This window comes from Artibeus jamaicensis, unplaced genomic scaffold (genome assembly GCF_021234435.1).
Source record: "Artibeus jamaicensis isolate MK-2021 breed Jamaican fruit bat unplaced genomic scaffold, CSHL_Jam_final contig_196, whole genome shotgun sequence".
In the NCBI taxonomy this organism is placed as follows: Eukaryota; Metazoa; Chordata; class Mammalia; order Chiroptera; family Phyllostomidae; genus Artibeus; species Artibeus jamaicensis.
In genome coordinates, this window is record NW_026521401.1 from 1,720,575 (window position 1) to 1,739,396 (window position 18,822).

The window sequence follows — 18,822 nt, forward strand, 5'->3', positions numbered from 1 at the left end:
TTGGTCATTTCTCTAGGAAGGGAAGGAACCAGGCTTTCGTGCACTGCACGTGTGTGTGTGAGCATATGCATATACAAGAATGCAGTCTTTTCAGGGAAAACATCACTAGGCCCTTCTGAATCTCTCCAGTCCTGAGCCTGCCTTTTTGAAAGGCTCAGGAGGAAGACTAAAACACTTGTGCTCTTTCCATGAGGAGTCAGAGTCAGAAAATAACTTTGAACTTTTGATCCAGAGGGAGATGAGGCAGTACCTAAACTCCACTGTTAAAATGGGAAAGTTTCAAGAAGAAGAATATGGATGGGTCCTAAGAAAGCACTCTGTTCCCAAATTCCAAGCAATGTGTTGTGGTGGGGAAGCAGGGTGGGGGCTCCAGATTATGTGCACTTAAATCCTGTACCTGTCACTACTTGAATGGCCATGGGCAAGTCACCTTGCATGTCTATCCCTTGACCTCCTCTCATAGATGGAGACAAAAATATCTTTGTCCACCCTACTCCACAGAAACAGGGGTCACCTAAGTTAGTGTAAGAAAATACTTGGACACTGGAAAATGCAGCACAACAGGAAGCCATTAGTATTGTCAACCCTTTTGTGCCCACGGCAGGGATGTGGCAACAAGGATGGAGTTACCCGAGCACAAGATTGTTCTAATCTGTTCCTCTGCCCAACTGTTGGATCTCTTCTATGACTTTTATTAAGTGATAGATTCTTCAGATACTGTCTAGATTTTATAAGTTTCTGTCTGTTGGAAATGGCTGCAACACATACTAATCTGTTTTCTCTACAGCTCTCCCACCCCTGGAAGTAAGGGAGGTGTTATTTTCATTTTGATTTTAAAGAGGAGAAAATTGAGGCCTGAAAGGACCAAGTCCCTCGTCTAAGCCCTCACTGTGAGAAGACAGATGATGCCCAGATCCAGTCATAGGGCCGAGACGAGGTCCCCATCATTCACAGCATCCCCTTGAACTTTGCACAAAATCAAATCTAACTCCTGACCTCTTACAACATATAGGTTTTGGAGGACAGGCCAGTGTCCTCCAAAAGACCATCTTCCCTACTTGGCATTGCCAAGTTTTTCATCGGCCTCCATCAGAGAGCCAAGGTGGAGAAAGAAACGGGGATTGGTGGGGGGACTTGCTGCTGTTTCCTTCTCTCTTTCCTTCCTTTCAGTCTCACTGGCTTTAGCAAAACCAGGCATGGGCGTGATAAGAGACCAGAACTAGCTAGCCTGATGGGGCTTCATTCCTAGATTGAGGAGGTAGAGGCAAAAAGGCATTTCAAGAGAGATACCTTCAACCTCACTTACTTTCCAGGTTACTTGGATGCTCTGTGAAGTCACTGGCTGCAAGGTGACATCCATGGGGGGCCCATCAGGAGCTGGTGGGGGAGGAAAAAGAGCAATGTTAGGGGTCAAGTCTTGGAAGAAGAAAGAGTCCTTTGTTCTCACTCTTTCCTCCTGAGCTGGAGGACTACTGGAGAGAAAGGAAATGCTCATCTACGAAAACAGAGAAACTTTGAGTCCCCTTGAAATAATCATAAGGTTTATGTTTCCTCTTTATTTTCTATAATTTTTTAAATGTTTGACAATACAAAGTATAGGCAAGGGTGTGTAGTGGCCAGAACTCTTATACTCTTATGTGGTCTGATGACTTTGTAATTTTATAACTGCTTATGTCCCCTAGAGAAATTAATAAACCTGTATACTAACATATGAGTACATGAATGCTCATAGCTCCAAAGTGTAAACAACAAATGTCCATCTTCAGTAGAATGGACAAATGGACTGTGACACAGTTATGAAATGAGATACCATACATCACTGAAATGCACACATGATACTTGCAAATAATTTTTGATCAAAACAAGAAATCAAAGAATATGTAAAGTATGATTTCATGAGTACATTCTCCTAGAAAATAGACAAAACTGAACTATATAGTTTTTGTGTACATACATTGTGGTGAGTATATGAAAAGAAAAGCAAGAAAGGTAAGATAGTGGTTACTTCAGGAGGAGGGATGAAGTTGTAATTAGGAAAGGGCATAGTGAGAACCTCTGGCATGCTGGTAATTAATAATGTGCATCAGTTGCTATGTCTATGTCTATGTCTATGTCTATGTCTATGTCTATGTCTATGTCTATGTCCATTGAGAGAGAGACACACACAGACAGAGAGAGAGAATATAGAAATATAGAAACATCTTATTTAAACTTTCAGGAAAACTTCATGATAAAGGTCATGTATCTAGCACATTTGTCCTTTCTAGACAGGCTGAGGCTGGGGCCGGGTAGGAGTATAGAACCATGGACAGCCCCCAGAAGCCCATTGTCTGGAAAAGATCAAGCAGAAGAGCTCTGCATGATCCAGAGGCAGACATGAACAACTGCCTTGGGGTCTCGCCTCCCCTCTTCTAACTGTAAGCCCACTGCCTGTGGACATGGTAGGTGTGGGCCCCAGGAGTCCCTGATCCCTGAGGCCAAGGACATGGGTGGCAGGGAAAGAGGAGCTCACCAGCCTCTTCAGTGCTGATGGTGAGCTCTTTGCTTGGCTCACTGCGGCCAATCTTGTTGAAGGAGTACATGCGAATGCTGTACACAGATGCTGGGTGCAAGTCCACGATGTTGGCCTGGTTGATGGTGGGGGAGATATTGCGTGTGGACTGTTTAAAGTCCCAGGAATCTGCAGAGAGGACACCAAGTTCAGACCACAGCCAGGCAAATTCTGAAGCCCCTCTCTAGCCTCAAGCATTGATGCAGCCCAATCTGAAATTTGATGCCCAGAAGAGTCCAGCTCACACAGACTGCAGTGAGAGGGTTTAGGCCTGCACTTGACAGAGAGTGAAAGGGGTATGTTCCATGAAACTCAGGAAGACCAAGGAGTGCCTGAGTACATGAGTAGCAAATGCACTGGATGGAGAGTCCAGAAACCCAACTCTCCTCTGCCCTGGGCCAGCTTGTGAACTCTAACCTCACATGGGGGTCAGACAAGATGTTCCCTGAGGTCCCTTCCAAAATCACCACTTGCTTGCTGTCTCCAAGGGTCTGACAGCTCAGCACCATTTTTACTGTTCCCTCACATCACATTAATCACCTGTTTGAACTGTGTAATACCCTATCCACTAATAGTCACAGTGCAAGGGGGAAAGCCAAGTATTCTCCCCCTTCTTCCTCTCTTTGTATGCCTCTGTACTTCCTTCCCTTGTGCACCTGTGTGGGGTGGTTTTAGGTGTGACTTGGTCTGTCATGGGGACAGACATAGTGTCAGAATGCCTTGTCTAACCCCAACCTCTTTCTCTCACCAGCAGGAGAATAGTCTCTGAGTCTTTAGGGTTAGGCCAAAAAAAGGATTAGCATGTACCTGATTTATCTGAGGGGACTGGCAGCCCATTCCAGGGCTAAAGTTTAGTAAAAGTGTAGAATGTGAAAAATACCATATAAATGCCAGGGATACTGTGACAGTGTACCCTGCATCTCCAGAGCAATGCAGTCATTCTTTTAATACATTTTGCTGTGCACCTACTGGGAAGTTCTAGAGAAAAACTGGAAGGGGTTGCAGTTGCAGCCATGGCTCAGCCAGGACCGTCGAAACCCAAAATTCATGACTGAGTTACTTTATTGGCATTTCACTTGGGAATGAAAGAAAGACAAAGCACAAAGAAACAAGCTGACAGCAGAGCTTAAAAATTTTCCCAGGGCATGCCCTGATAATTTCACTATTCAGTCAAATTTTCTATGCTTTTTTAAATCCACTGTAGAGGATCCTGAAAATTCTCAATAGAAAATTCTAAACTGTATTCATTACAGCTTAATCCCTAAATCAGAAAAGAAGGCTAGTGCATTCTGGAGAGCTTTTTTTCTTTTTTTTAAGCCAATGTCTGATAAATCAGGAGAATCATTTGCCACAAGAGACCATTCTTCCAGATTCTGGTTAACTGAGGTCTTGATGTTTTTCAAAACACCACTTTCAGATGTGCAGGCTTGGCATCTGTGAAGGGCACTGGTCCAGCTCCCCATCTGCAGCTTTGCATTTAATACTTTCATTTTATAAGCCAAAAAGTCACAAATGGTAGGCTGTGGATGCACAGAAACACATTTTGTCCTTGGAATGAAGGGGGGGGGAATAGAACAACTGTAACAGCATAATCAATAATAAAAAAAAGAGAGTCACTTTGTGGCTGGTAGGTTAATCCGGAATTGCAAATATGCAATTGGGTGTGACTTTGTCTGTGGCCACCTCTAGGTTTGGGAAGGAACGCACTAGCAACATGGAAGCAGATGTTTACTTCTCTCTGTAGCATTCTGGGAGCTTGTTGCTAGCTCAAATATCAGACTTGATATGCCATGTTTGTATGAGGGGAACTGTGATCATGAGTCAGTGTATTCATATTTGCAGGCAGATGAAGGAGACCCATATGATGTGCTAAACACCATGGGGCTAATATTTACCAAACACTAGTGATATGCCAGACGTGTTCTGGACAATGTAAACATTTACCATTTATTCCACACCCTCCAATGACTCTAGTGCCATAAATCCATGGTATAGGTGACCCTCATGTTACCAACACCAGTTTCTCACTAGGCCTCTCAGGTGTGTTCCATACTTGGACCTCTCCCTTCTTGAAACACTTTTCCCTTGGGTTCCCTGAAAATACACCCTCTGGTTTTTCTTTTATCTCTTGGGTCATTTCTTTGCAGGTGAATCTTCTGTAAGACTAATTATTAGTTCTGCAAGGGTCCATCCTATACTCTTCTTCTCTTATGGCATACAGTTTTCCTACCCATGACTTCCATTTCTATCTGTATATAGGTAATATACGGATTTTTATCTAGCCTGGATCTGTCACTTGAACTCTAGATCCTTACAGCTTCACACTCAACATGTTCAAGGCAGAAGGGTTGACCATATATCCTGTAAACCCATCACCTTCCTGGGTCCCCTGTCTCATGAAATGGAACCACTACCTGTCATGTTGTTCCAGAAACTTAGGTGTTACTCTTCACTCTCTTCTTTCTCTCTCTGCCTATCAAGTTTCATAGTTTTTGTGTCCCATGTAGCTCTTGACTCTCTTGCCTTCTCTCCATCTCCATCCCTGCCCTAGACCAACCCACTGTCATTTCTCACTTGGACAGGGGAAATAGCATCCTAACTAGTTAGCCTCCCAGAACTCACTGTGTACCCCCTTCTACCTGTTCTCTACATTGCGGCCATCATTGACTCTACAGGTATGATTAGCATCTCTTACAGGCCACTCTATTTCAGCATTGACAGTGGTCTTCCCTTAACACAATCTGAAACTGCCACCCTCTTACATAAAACTATTCAATACATTTTCCTTGTTTGTAGGATATAGACAAAATTTATTTTTTAAAGTATTTTTAATTCTTAAATTACAACTGACATAGAATATTATATTAGTTTCAAGTATACAACCCATGATTAGACTTCTATATAACTTACGAAGTGATCACCTTGATAAATTTAGTACTCATCTGTTCCTATATATAGTTATTACAATATTACTGATTATATTCCCTATGCTGCACTTCAAATCCCCATCACCATTCTGTAACTATCAATTTGTACTTTTTAATCTCTTCACCCTTTTCACCCAGCCCCCCAACCTCTTCCCATCTAGACACTGTTGAAAAGTTCTCTGTATCTATGAGCCTGTTTCTGTTGTGCTTATTAATTTTGTTCTTTAGGTTCCACATGTAGGTAAAATCATCTGGCATTTGTCTTCCTCTGTCTGACTTATTTCCATCAGCATAATATCCTCTAGGTCCACCCCTGTTGTTGCAGATAGCAAGATTTTGTTCTTGAGGACTGGGGGGGGGAATGGGAGGGAGAGGGGAGATGGGAGGGAGGGGGGAGACAGGGTAGGGGGGTGGGATGGGAGAAATAGATTAAAAAATGTACTTGAAAAGTAACTAAATAAAATTTATTAAAAATTAAAAAAAATAATAAAATAACCCATATAGTTAGAAAGTAAGGATTTCAAAAATGTTTAAAATAACCTAGAACATAGTGGTTTTTTTAAAGTATTGCTTTTGAAAGGCCCTAAACACAGTTAGCATCTTTTTTAATTTCATATTTCTCTCTGATTTTAAAGATAATAATTCTCATTCAGACAGTTTGTAAAACACCTACAAGTGTGGAATGCTTCATGAAACTGTAATGCTTGCATTTCCGTCATTCCAACTTTATTATACTACTGCTTAAACAAGCTCACGTCTTCATATTTTAACAAGATAAAATAAATACTAGATTAAAAAAAAGATTTTGTTCTTTTTTATAGTTGAATCATATTTCATTGTATATCTGCATCACTTCTTCTTTATCCATTTATCTAGTTATCAACACTTATGTTGCTTCTATATCTTGGCTATTGTAAATAATGCTACAATGAACATATGGATGTACATATCTTTTCAACTTAGTGATTTGGATTTTTTGGACAAATACCCAGAAGTAGAATTTCTGAGTTCCTCTTTAACTGTTGTTATAACCTTTGTTTTAAAGTCCATTTTGTTTAGTATAGGTATTGCTACCCCAGCTTTTTTGGTTGTTGTTAACATTTTTATGAAATATCTTTTCCCATCTCTTTACATTCAGACTGTGTGTATCTTTCCATCTGAAGTGAGTCTCTTTAGACAGGCTTTATTTTGTTATGCATTCAGGCACCTTATGTCTTTTGATTGGAACATTTAATTCATTTTCATTTAAAGTAATTATTGATAGATATGTATTTATTGCCATTTCATTATTCATAGTTTTGATCTTCCCTTCCTCCTCTTTATTCTTCTTCCTCAAAAGACCCTTTAGCATTTCTTTTAATACTTGTTTGGTGATGATAAACTCTTCTAGCTTTTCCTTGTCTGAGAAGCACTTTATCTGTTTTTGATTCTAAATGATAGCTTTGCTGGGTATAGTAATCTTGGTTGTAAGTCCATGCTTTTCATCATCTTGAATATTTCATGTCAATCCCTTCTGGTCTGCAAGGTTTCTCTTGATAAATCAGCTGACAGTCTTCTGAGAGCTCCCTTATAATTAAGTAACTGCTTTAGTCTTGCTGCTTTTACGATGCTCTTATTGTGCTTAACCTTTGGCATTTTATTATGATGTGTCTTGGCTTCTTTGGGTTCATCTTGTTTGGGACTCTCTGAACTTCCTGGACTTGTCTATTTCCTTCACAAGGTCAGGAAAGTTTTTGGTCTTTATTTATTCAAATAGGTTTTCAATTTCTTGTTCTCTCCTCTCCTTCTGGCATTGCTATGACGTAAATGTTAGTGTGCTTGAAGTTGTTCCAGAGGCTCCTTACAGTAGCATAATTTTTAAAATTCTTTTTTCTTTTTGCAGTTCTAACTGGATGTCTCCTGCTTCCTTATTTTTCCAATCATTGATTTGATCCTTTGCTTCTTCTACTCTACTGTTGATTCCCTGTAATTCTTCATTTCAGTTAATGCATTCTTTATTTCTGACTGGTTCTTTTAAAAGTGTTCTATCTCCATTTTTATCTTTTAATCTCTTTGTTGAAGTTCTCACTAAGTTCATCTACTCTTCTCCTGAGTTCATCGAGCATCCTTATAACCAGTGTGTGGATCCCTTGGGTGTGTAACTTGTGGAGGTTGTTGGGTGGTGCTTCGACATAGTTGGAAGCTGTCTACCAGGTGCGCTGGTTTAGGGTGTCCTGGGAGATGCAGTAGAAGGTCAGCTGCCACCTGTGCCCTGTCTGAGGCCACCTAGTATGAGCTACAGAGTGATCTTCATATGGCTGCTACTTGTTCTGGACTTTGATGTGCCCAGGAGAGGCTAAGCTGCAAACCAAGGCCAGCTGCTACTAGTACCAGGCTTGGGGTCCTTTAGCAGGTACAGGGTACACAGAGGCCAGATGCTGGTATTTGAGATTTTAGGAAAGTCAGCAGAATGAGCCAAGACAGGCTATTTATATTAAAAAAAACCACTGGGAAGGGCTTGGTGGGGCCTGTAAGTGGGGTGGGGTGGGGTCTTAGGGAATCACCAGTGTGGAACAAATTGTGTTAGGTTGATGGTGACTCAGATATGGTGCTGAGCTGCCAGCTCTGTGAGAGGGGGGAGGGCTTAGTAAAGAAACACTGGCCTCTGCCAGCACTTCTGTCTGGGAGAAAGCTGCCTCTCCATCTCTCATCTTGATGCCAGACACTTCAGTTCCTCCCTGTATGTTTCTGGTGACTTTCAAGCCTCTATCCCACTGTTGGAGCTCAGAGGGAGTGAATCCAAGTAAGTCCACGTGTGGGTTCTTTAAAAGGGACTGTCTGGGACTCCAGAAGACTCAATCTATTCTGCCACAATCTCTACTCATTTTCACAGCCAGAAGTTATGGAGTCTTCTCTTCCCAGTGCTGTAACCTTGGGCTGGGGTGCTTAGTGTGAGGTTGGGACCACTTGCTCCTCAGTGAGCACTTCCACAGCCAAGATATCTTTACTGATTTTTAACTGCAATTCATGGGTGTGGGATCAGCCTGTTCTGTGTCTCTGACCCTCCTACCAATCTTGTGGCTTTTTCTTTATATCCTTAGTTATAGCACTTCTGTTCAGCTAGATTTCAGGGATTCTGAATTATGGTTGTTTGGTAGTTTAGTTGTGTTTTTAATATGGTTGTAGGGAGTTCTGAGTATTGTGTTTACCTATGCCAGCATCTTGACCAAATAAAAACAATATTTTTTAACATGACCCAGGCCCTGCAATATCTGGCTTGGGCACAACTTTTCACCTTCATCTTTCATTGCCTTCTTTGTACTCCTACAGCGTGTAGAGCCCTTCTTCATTGCACACTATCTTTTTTTGAAGCTCTCTGAAGGCAAGAGCTGTGTCTGAAACTTTGCACATCTCCCCAGCTTGGCATGTGTTGGGCACTTAAAACCATTGTTAGTTTTAGATCAGAGCCTCTTTTTTGTCCTTTACATTGGACTTGGACTTTCTCTGCATTTTGTCATGATAGCAAATACCCTTTACATTTCCCTCCCTTGTCTTACTCAGCTGCCAATCATAGGACCTTTGGGAGGGGAAATGTCCCAGAAAGTGGCCCCCTCTTTTTTTATGCTTTTGCCAGTCTTTTGCAGGTGGAGTTGACCATGTGTTACAAAATCATCTTCGATGTTGGCACAAAACAGCCCTCTCCACAACCCCTCAAGGCTAATGTATCAGAGTCGAATCTGGAGGCCTCTGGCTGATTTTCCAGACTTGATCACTGCCATCTCTCTGACCCCAAATAGCTGAAATCAGGTGCCCTATTTTCTTCCCTTTCCTTTTTAGCTATCTCAGATTATTGAGCTGGCTTTGGTGAATATCATCTCTTTTAATATTCCCTTTCATATGAGCCTTGCTTACCCAGATTAACATATTTCATTAAGGGCTCTCTCCCTTTCTTCTTCAAAGGGTTTATAAGGCAAACATTTTTCTTAAAAAATAAGGCAGTGGCTAGGGAGTTGTCAGTGCCTTCTACTTTGTGGGTTGCTAACTGGGAGTGGGGTGGAACCTTTGGTTTTTCAGGAGACACATTCAGTGTGGAGGGGGAGAAGCATGGACAAAAGCCACATCTGGAACATTCAGCTGCTTGTGCTTGGCAAACAAATCCATTCTGCACCTCTGATTTCCTCCTTGTGCCATGGTTCTGAGCCCCCATGGCAATCTTTCTGCAGCTCTGAGAAGAGGTTCCCTAGGTCACAACTGCTCACAACATCTCAGCACCAGTCCCTCTCAAAGCTACAGTCCAGCTCACATGGAATGACATGTCACAGCAAGCTGGCTTACTTTGTGGTGGCTAATTGCTGGTGCCACAAGGCTGCCTTCTGGGCTTGGAGGGCTGTCCTTAAAGAACTCACTGCTGCTCCTTGCTTGGGGAAGGGCAAAATGTGGCATCTGCATTTTTAAATCTGTGTAGTGCCATCTGATAGATTTGTGTGGATGCTGCTATTTATCATTCATCATTCATGTATTATTACTCTGCTGCCTGGGGCCAGCAGGAGTCAGAATGAGCGGATGGCTTAGAAATGGCAGACTTGGTAATTCCTGTTGGAAAATTAGCATGATGAGGAATATGGCAGAAAATCTGGGAAAGGTACAGTTGAGGCAAAGATGGTGGTCAGTATAGGTGTGGTCTGGGGTGTGAGGAAGAAGGGAAGAGAGAGAAGAGAGAGAGAGAGATGGAGAGCCATAAAGGGTTAGGATGTGCCAGGCTCTGTGCTAGGCACTTCCACGTAAGTCATCACACCCACTTAATCCTCACAACCCCAAGAGGAGTACATATTACTGTCTCTGTCTGATAGAAGAAGAGATGCCCAAAGACATTAGGTAGCTCACTAAAGATCACCCAGCTCTGACACTTGGTCAGCCTCTCTTCTGCCTTGACAATGGTTCTTGTTCCACTATTCTGCATGTAGGAAGAGGTCTACACATACACACATGCCCACACATGTACATCTCCCTCCTTCCTTTGAGTTACCTATCTGTTCCCTAGGATACCCTTTTTCAGTTTTCACTTAATACAGTTTGTGGTGTATTATCCATGATTGTACAGTGCATTGCAATGGTTCTGAAAGTACAAGGATGCATGTGTATGCACTGTATGTTCTTACTCCAAATGCACTGTAAGCTCCCAGAGCAACACTGTCTCCTATTCCTTTTTCTTCCCTACCACATGGCTGTTGCGCAGTTCTGCAAAAGATAGTTTACACTCAGTACATGTTGCTGACTGACAGATACATGTATTTCAGCCTGCAAGTTCCACAGGACTAACTATAAGCTGCCACGTGAGGTATTTGAGTTAGAAGGGGGTGAGGACTTGCATTTACTAATAGTTTATTACAGCCCTGTTCTAGATGCTGTCTTTAATTCTCAGAACTATCCCACAAGGTAGGCATTAGCATTCCTACCTTACCAATGAGGAAGCTGTGCTGTGCTCCTGGCCTCTGACTGAATCCAGTGGTAACCCTTGTGGTTCTCATGGAACTCCTTTTCCTAAGTGCCAGGTCAAATGTCCATGTGAGGGGGATGGTCTGGATCAGTCCCACCCAAAGGTGGGGGAGAGGATCAGCCAACTTCTCAATGCTCTTGAACCTGTGATTTATTTATTTATTTTACAGGTGCAAAGCACTTGTTGAAGGGAGAGTCTAAGGTTGAGTTTTTATTACCTCTCCCTCCACCCTGCCCAGCCTTCCTGTCACCCCCAGCTCTGGGATGGCCTCATACTGCAGAGGAGCCAGAGGGGGTTGAAGGAAGATGTGGAAATGCTCTGAAAATTTCACCTTCCCTTCCCACCTCTCCTTCTGCATTGCTCTCCAGATGTATGATAGTCTTAGCTTTGCTTTGCTGAGTGGGGCCCCAGGAAAGGTTTCCACATCTGAGACAGTAGTCAATGGAAGGGGAGCAGGTTGCCATGCAGCATAGGAGAGGAGGGCAGGGAGGCAATCACAAAGACCAGTGGGGAAGGAGTGGGACTGACAGCTGGGTAGCCACTGCCATGGGGTGTGAGCAGAGCCTTGCCATCCTTGTCAGCGGGGCCCACAGAGATGTGGACATGTGTACCAATCTGTCCCTTCCTGTCTGGCTTCTGAGAAGCTCATGCCCAGCCTCTAAAATTCTTAAGGTGTGAGATGGACATAGTTGTTTCCCCCACTCTCCACTGAGATCCTACTGCTCATTCCCTTGCCCTGGCTGTAGGGCTGCAGCAGCCTAGTGCTCATGTCCTATGTACCCTTCCTTCTCACAGGTCCAGGTGAATCTTTCCATGGCACCAGCAGGCACCATGGTCTCTTGCCATGCTGCACTGGTCTCTCTCTGGGGGCTCAGCCACTGTCAGTGGCTCTCAATGACCTTCCCTAATAAAGTAAAGGTTCATCCTAGAGGTACCCTCTCAGCCTGGCCCCAGAGCATTTTCTAGTCTTAGGGCCCAAGAAGTGAATCTGTGAACAGGCCACTCTGCTAGACAGGCCACTCGCTAGATGATGCTGTGCCTGGCTCAGGCTCTGCCTGACCCCTTCCCTGAGTTTAAGCCCATTACCTCTCAATCTTCAAGACTCAGCTTCATGCAGCCTCTGACAATCCCCATCAGGGATAGCACCCCCTTTCCCTGCTTCCCTCTGTAGCCCTCCTCCTGCACACAAGGTGAACTCCTGGGTGCCTGGTTGCAACCTGATTTTTCTTCCCAACTAGACCATAAGCTTCTGAGGGCAGGGCTTCTCCTTGTAGAAATGTGTAACTAAGATGACGGACCCAATGCCCTGGACAGAGCTGCCTGCTTCTCCAGAGGTGAATACGCGACTCAGAGATTCGCTTTACTGTGTCTCACTTCCACTCACTCAACAGCCATTTGTGGAGCACCTACTATGTAGCGGGTGCTGTGCCAGGTGCTGGGAAAACAGCAGAGATTAGGACAATCTCAGGGAAAGGACAGCCAGCCAGCCAGCCATGTTCTGTGCTAAGGAAGACAGGAAAAATCTGAAAAGCTTCAGGGGAAAAAACAAAACCTTGGACCTAGTCTAGGACCCAGTCTAGGAGCCAAAAGACAAGTTAGCAGTTGGCAGGGAAAGCAGGGTGGGGATGGTTGAGTTCTCCAGACTCTTTGTCGTGTTTTATTTTATAATGATTTTACAAATCTTATACAGACTTATGATAACTAATTCAAAAGGTACAAGAGGATCCAAAATGAGAAGTATATTTTCCTCTTGCTACTGCCTTGCAGCTCCCTAGTTGCCCTCTCAGGGCCAGCCCACCCCATTGCCTGTTTATCACACACCACCCAGAGTCACACAATACAAGATTTTTTGACTTGGTTCACTTTCCAGGCCTCTTGTCTTCTCTGAGGCCCCCTCTACCTGACTGTGCCCCTCAGTCTGTTTCACCAGAGACTCAGGGGTCCATAGTTTACTCTGTCCCAGAGGGATTCACAGCAGTGGGCAGCCTGACAGGAGCTATCTTGGGTCCTAGGAGAGGGGCCTGGGAGGCTTTTTAGGAGAAGAAACTTAGATCTTACCTTCTAGGGACTCCTATTTCCCAGGAACCCAACCCATTGTTGGCAAGGAACAGCTCTCTAATCCCTAGCCATCCTACCACCCAAAACCAGGAGTGCCCAGCCCAGGTGACCCAGCCAAACCTGTGATGTCTCTGACCCCACAGACACACCCCCGAGCCCCAGGCTCAGGGCCTTTGAATTGCTTTTAATCAGACAACTTTGTGGGCCTTGGCCCAGGGGAAGCACTGGAAAGAAGAAGCCAAGACCTCCTCCCCATATACTGGGGGGCCCTCTATCTGATCCCCAGATTCCTGGTCCAAACAGTTTCCCTCCCTTTGGAAGTCACAGGGGTCTGTGCACTGGTGAATGCAGTATGTCTGCCTCATATGGCAGCTCTGAGGCCCTGGCACTGTTCTACCACAGGGGCCCAGGCAGGGCAGGTGGTGCAGAGGCCATGGTTAGCCCAGTGCTCAGTGTACCTGACTTGTTCTTGTATTCAATGTCGAAGCCTGTGATGATGCTGTTTCCATCGAATCGCTGGGTCCAGCGCAGGTTCATACTCCGGGCTTTCACCTCCCGGATCTCCAGCTCCGGGGGGTCGGGGGGTTCTGAGGTGTGGTGGGGGAGGGGCAGAAGTGAGGATGGCAGCAGAGAGCTTGTCTTCCTGTCTACCACCAGGGATGACCACCATTCTGTTGTACTTCTGGGGATTGGTGTCACCTGTAGTGTACCCAAGGGCCCTAGAGCCCTGGGGTTTGGGCAAGGTGACACGGGGAGGCCTAGAGGCAGGACTCAGGCAAAGGGGGGCCCCACTTGTCTTCTGCTTCGTTCCCCTCCCTTTCTTTGTCTGGGAAAGGGCAAAATGTCTGTCATTTTGGAGGGACTCTTAAGGAGCTGATGGTCTTTGTGTCCCCAGGCAGAATTCTCAGCTTTTCTCAGATTGACTTTTCCTTCCCATACACCCTCCAGGCCCCTGCACTCCTGCAAACCTTGCTGTCTGAGGTGTGCCTAGAGGGGCTTTTGTTGCCCACTCTGGGTGGGATGGAAGGGGTAGAGATGCTTTTCCTCAGAGGCCATTTTTAATCCTCTACAACCACATGGGTGTGGGCAATGTCCCTGTTCTTGAGGTGGAGTTGGCAGTAGGTACCTGCATCCCCAGAAAGGGGCTGGAAATGGTGGAGCAGGTGAGGGTACCTTGCACAGTGAGTTGGATCAAGCCCCGGTCCTCCCCATATGAGTTGATGGCATGGCAGCTGAAGAACACAGAGTCCCCACGGTCAGCGGGCTTGAGCTGGGAGGTGGCCAGCAGAAGTAGGAGGACAGGGAGAGAGGGAGGAAATGGGAGAGTCTTTAGAGTTGGTCTCCTGAAGGGAGCTCACTGTGGTGGAGATCAGTAAGGCCATCTTCTTCCAGGATGGGACCCACAGGGGATTTTATTAAGGGCTCCTGTTCCCAGACAGTTCCAAAAATTGAGGTGTGGGAGAGTCCATGCAGAGAGGGTCTGGGAGTCTGGGAGGGAGAATGGAGTCCAGGGGTTTCAGGGAAGAGGGAAGGGCTGAGGGTTCCACATGTTTCATAGCTTGGGGTTGTCAGAAAGGGGATATAGTGAGGTTCTAAGGCAGAGGTTCTTGGATGGAGAGGGAATATCTAGGAAAGGAGAGGTAATTCGGGGGGTATGGGGAGGGAGTCCCAAGACTTTCCATTAACCTCCAGCAGGTACAGATGTAATAGTGTGGGATCCCCACTTTCTGAAAATCAGGGTCCCCTGAGACTGGGGCATGGGCACTCACCTTCAGGGTGGATACAACCTCATCACCGTTGTCCTTGGTGGCGATGGCATATCGCATCACTCGGTCAGGGTCGATGACCGTGTCCCCCTTCTCCCAGCGGATAATGATGGGCCGCTCACCCCGAGCAGTGCAGTTGAGCTCCTTCGCATGGCCCTTGATGGCGATGGTGGTGTTGGGGTGGGAGGTGATCATGGCTGGGACTGGGGAGGGGAGAAGCCAGGCTGGGGCAGGGGCATGTGCCTGTGTAGAGGCCCCACCCCCACTGCCCCTCCTGGCAGAGCCCCTCAGCCCCAGACAAAGAGTCAATAAAAGTTGAGGGGACTACAGGAAACCCCATTTGCCCATCCCCTCTCTCCTTCTTAGCACTCATTACCAGGGCAGCCTCTTTTCACCAGGGATTCTTATATTGAGTGGACCCCCTTTTCAGAATGTTTTAAAATGCACATCACACATAGAATTACAGAGGAAACCAGATATATTGAAGTATGGTTGCATGAATATTAAAAACCCTCAAAAGCAAACTTTTGATATAGTATATCACACATCAATATATGTTTTTATTATTCTTTGTCAAATAAGATCTGGTGCTAGGTAATGTTAGCACAGTTTGGTAATAGTGATGATAATGATATTTTGAGATACCCGCAACAACCATGCTGTGAAAACATCTGTGGTTTCTATCAGTGAGAGTCATAGGTGCTGTTACTGCTGCGGCTGGTTGCTTATGTTCAATAGAAGGAAATACCAAATTTCAGTTAGAAGTTAATGGAAATACATGTAATCCCCTAATTGACCTTCCCCAACTCATGGGCCTCTTAAATCAGATCCGTGGACCTCCTGGGGGTAGTCTGTGGATCCCAGGTTATGAGACCCGCCCTAAAGCACAGGGGCTTCTGTTTTTGTGTCCATGGCTCAGGCTTTCTTCACAGCGGTCAGCTGGTTTACCCTCCCAAACAGCTAAGAAACCCCTATTCTTCCCAACCAAATACAACAGAAGGCCCTGGCAAGCATTGCAGTGCTTAGGATTCCTTAAGCAGCACTAATAGACCCGCACCCCCCTCCACCCCCTGAGAAATTCATCATGAAACAACCTGAGAAATTCATCATGAAACAACCAAGGCAAGGGCTGGCCATCAGACCACTCCTACTGCCATGACAAGAGGCAGCTGCATCCTGGTCTCCTCTGGGACCGAGAGCCATGGCTGGCAGTGGGAGGAGGGCAGGCAGCAGAGGGACAGAGGGACTCAGCTGCTGGTGAAATTCTGTTCCCTATCTCCTCCAACCAATTCAACAAACACTAGTTGAACACCTATGGCTTGGGGACAGACATGACATCAGATGGATCTTTGCCTCCTGAAGGAAGAGGAAGGGGGGGTGATAGCTGAATGAGACACATGAAAATGAGGAAAATCTGATGAGTGTTTCATGAACATTTTTAGAGAAATTAACTTTTCCTGAGGGGTACCTGGGAAGGCATTGCCCATCTATTCAACGCACATTTATCGAGCACTTATGAGGTGCCAGGCCTTGTGCTGGGTTCTGGAGCTAACAGTGAACAGAACAAACCCGACCCTAGGGAATTTCACTGCAGTGGTGACAACAGATCACAAATGAGCAATTCCATAAAGAATGCTAAGTACTATGCTAGCACAAATGCACAACAACTGACACAGTAGGACTTAAATGGGAAGAACAAAGGCCACCGGGGCGTGGAGGCTGCTGGAGCAAAGGCTCAGAGGCAGCAATAGGTAGGTCCTGGGAAGATAAGTGGTCTGATGCACCTGGAGGCCTGTCCTTGTCCTTGTCTTTCCTCACCACTTTCCTGGGAAACCTGCCTCTCAAAGTATAGATTCCCGACGGCACCTGTCCTGGGGGGAGTGCCCGTCAGTCCTGCTGAACACAGACTGGGAAGGGCTGTGGGTGATGACAAGAATCACACACTTTTTCACCCCACATCCCATTGTGGGAGGGCCCCTCATCACACTGAGTTCTGCAGAGCAGAGACCCAGCTCACCACACCCCTGGCACCGTTCTGCTTGGGCAGGTATGCAAGAGTGTTCTGTCTTCAGTATGCTCTGTCTTCTCTCTCCTCATAGCTGTCTCCCTTTGGGGCACTGTGTCCCTCTCCCCCCAGTGGCTATCCCTTTGTTTATCTTTAGTTTTAGAGACTTACTCGGAAAGCATTCTTCTCAGTGAACTTTCCAGGGTCATCTGATTTCTAAGGACAATAGGCCTTTGGAGAAAGGAAAGAAGCTATGGATGTGTAATGGTGTGACCTGAGATGCTAGTCAGTGGATGAGGACATATTTGGAACTGGTGTGCAGGGTGGAGGGTGGTTTCTGGTGTCCCTGAAGTCACATAGTCTTGCCAGCCACTTCATTCCCTCTGCCTTCTGTCATGTGGGACTTGATATTAAGGGCCCCTGGCTCCGGCACCAGCATCTCAGCACAATCCCCAACCCCAGCTCATCAAATAATGAAGCAGATAAATTTTATAATGCATAGCATCACACCAGGATATACAATAAAATGCAAAAGACAAATAACGAGGTGCAAGTTATAATGAAGAAAAAGCCTGCAGTCAGAGACATCCAAGTATGAATTATTAACTAAGGTTTTACACTCTCAAGGATGTGTGCAGGAATATTTTTCCATCAAAGATTTGCATAATTCACTCATATAAACCTGGGTGGAATATAGAGTAAGATTTTACATCAACAAGTTGGGCTTTGCATTGCAGATGCCTCCATTTTTCCTGGAGGACTGAAATCTGGGGGGTGTGGGGGGAGAGGCAGGTGAGCTGTTTCTGCTCCTCACACAGCACATGCTCCTGGACTGGGGCCAGGACTCCTGGGTGGGCAGAGGTCTTCCTGGGGAAGAGGGGTTCTACTCCTTAGAGCCTGAAGCCACAGAGGAGCTGGGAGATGTTTATATAGAGGTAGAGGTGTGTATGTTTCAATCTGTAGTGAAAAGGGATGGGAGCAGGGTGAAGCCTCAGCATAGATGAGTCTGAAGAAGAGAGACTCTGTGCTAGAGTGAGGAACTCACAGCACAGCCCTGTCCTGCTCTCTAGGGAGGGCTGCATTAGCCTGCCCAGGGCTGTGTGTGAATTGCAAAGGCACCCTTATGGTTGGGTAAAACCTGATGCTAGGAGTGACAGCTTGTCTAGTATAGGCAGGAATGGGTTTTAGGCTCCACTTGCCCCATAAGCTATGTACCTTTGAACAGTTCACAACCTGTACATCCATATGTGTCAGTCCTCCTTTGGGAGTTTTTCTTCCCACTCAGGTTTGTTCCAAGAGCCACCATGAGGCAATCAGAAACAACGGAGCCTCCAGAGATCCTGGGCAGGCCTCAGAGGGTTCTGCTTACCCTCCCGCCAGCCTGGTTGCTTATTATAGCAATGAGCACCAGGCAGTACAACCTGACCCTCTCCTCATAGCCCCACAGCTCAGAGCAGGTTCGTGGAAGCCCTGCTATGAAGAAGAGGAGACTGCTTCTGCGGACCCCTGCCCAGCTTGTAAGGTTTAGGACCAGGCAGACCTGGGTTCTACTTATGTCTCTACCAGCTACGTGTAATGACTTACCCAAGCCTAGGGCTCATTGTCTGTGAAATGAAGATCTTCGGTCTACCTCAAAGAGTTGTTAGGGGGCAGACAGGGGCCAGATACAGGGTCTGGCACAAATAATGCCCCTATTTATCACAAATTTTTATTTCAAAATCATAAGCAAGTAATATGTAACACAACAATATCACACTCAGGCACACCATGTGACATTTTAGGTGAAATGTTCAAATTAAAACTATAAATTATTACACCCATATTATTACCCTACCAACCGCACTCAGGCAGGCGCTACTTCTGTCAGACCCTGTATTTAAAGTGTCTGCCACATAGCAGGTGATCAAGAAAACGATTCCCACCCAAGGCTCTCATATTCTTCTCCTGTTCCAAGAAAAGCATCAGATACATACATGTACACCTAACAGTATTACTTCCCAGGTGGTTTCACAGAATCACAGAGCCCTCGAGTTGCAGAG

General features: G+C 45.7%; 1 protein-coding gene across 1 annotated transcript in view; it reads right to left on the reverse strand.

Moving 5' to 3' along the window:
• The window catches only part of DSCAML1 (DS cell adhesion molecule like 1), a 365,485-nt gene that overhangs the window by 39,858 nt on the left and 306,805 nt on the right, over positions 1–18,822 (reverse strand). Inside the window, exons 12-16 of the mRNA XM_037147331.2 lie at positions 14,782–14,981; positions 14,186–14,282; positions 13,471–13,599; positions 2,513–2,680; positions 1,307–1,377 (exon numbers count right to left, since the gene is read on the reverse strand). Coding sequence (XP_037003226.1) covers positions 1,307–1,377; positions 2,513–2,680; positions 13,471–13,599; positions 14,186–14,282; positions 14,782–14,981 — 665 coding nt within the window. The remainder of the gene's footprint in view (positions 1–1,306; positions 1,378–2,512; positions 2,681–13,470; positions 13,600–14,185; positions 14,283–14,781; positions 14,982–18,822) is intronic.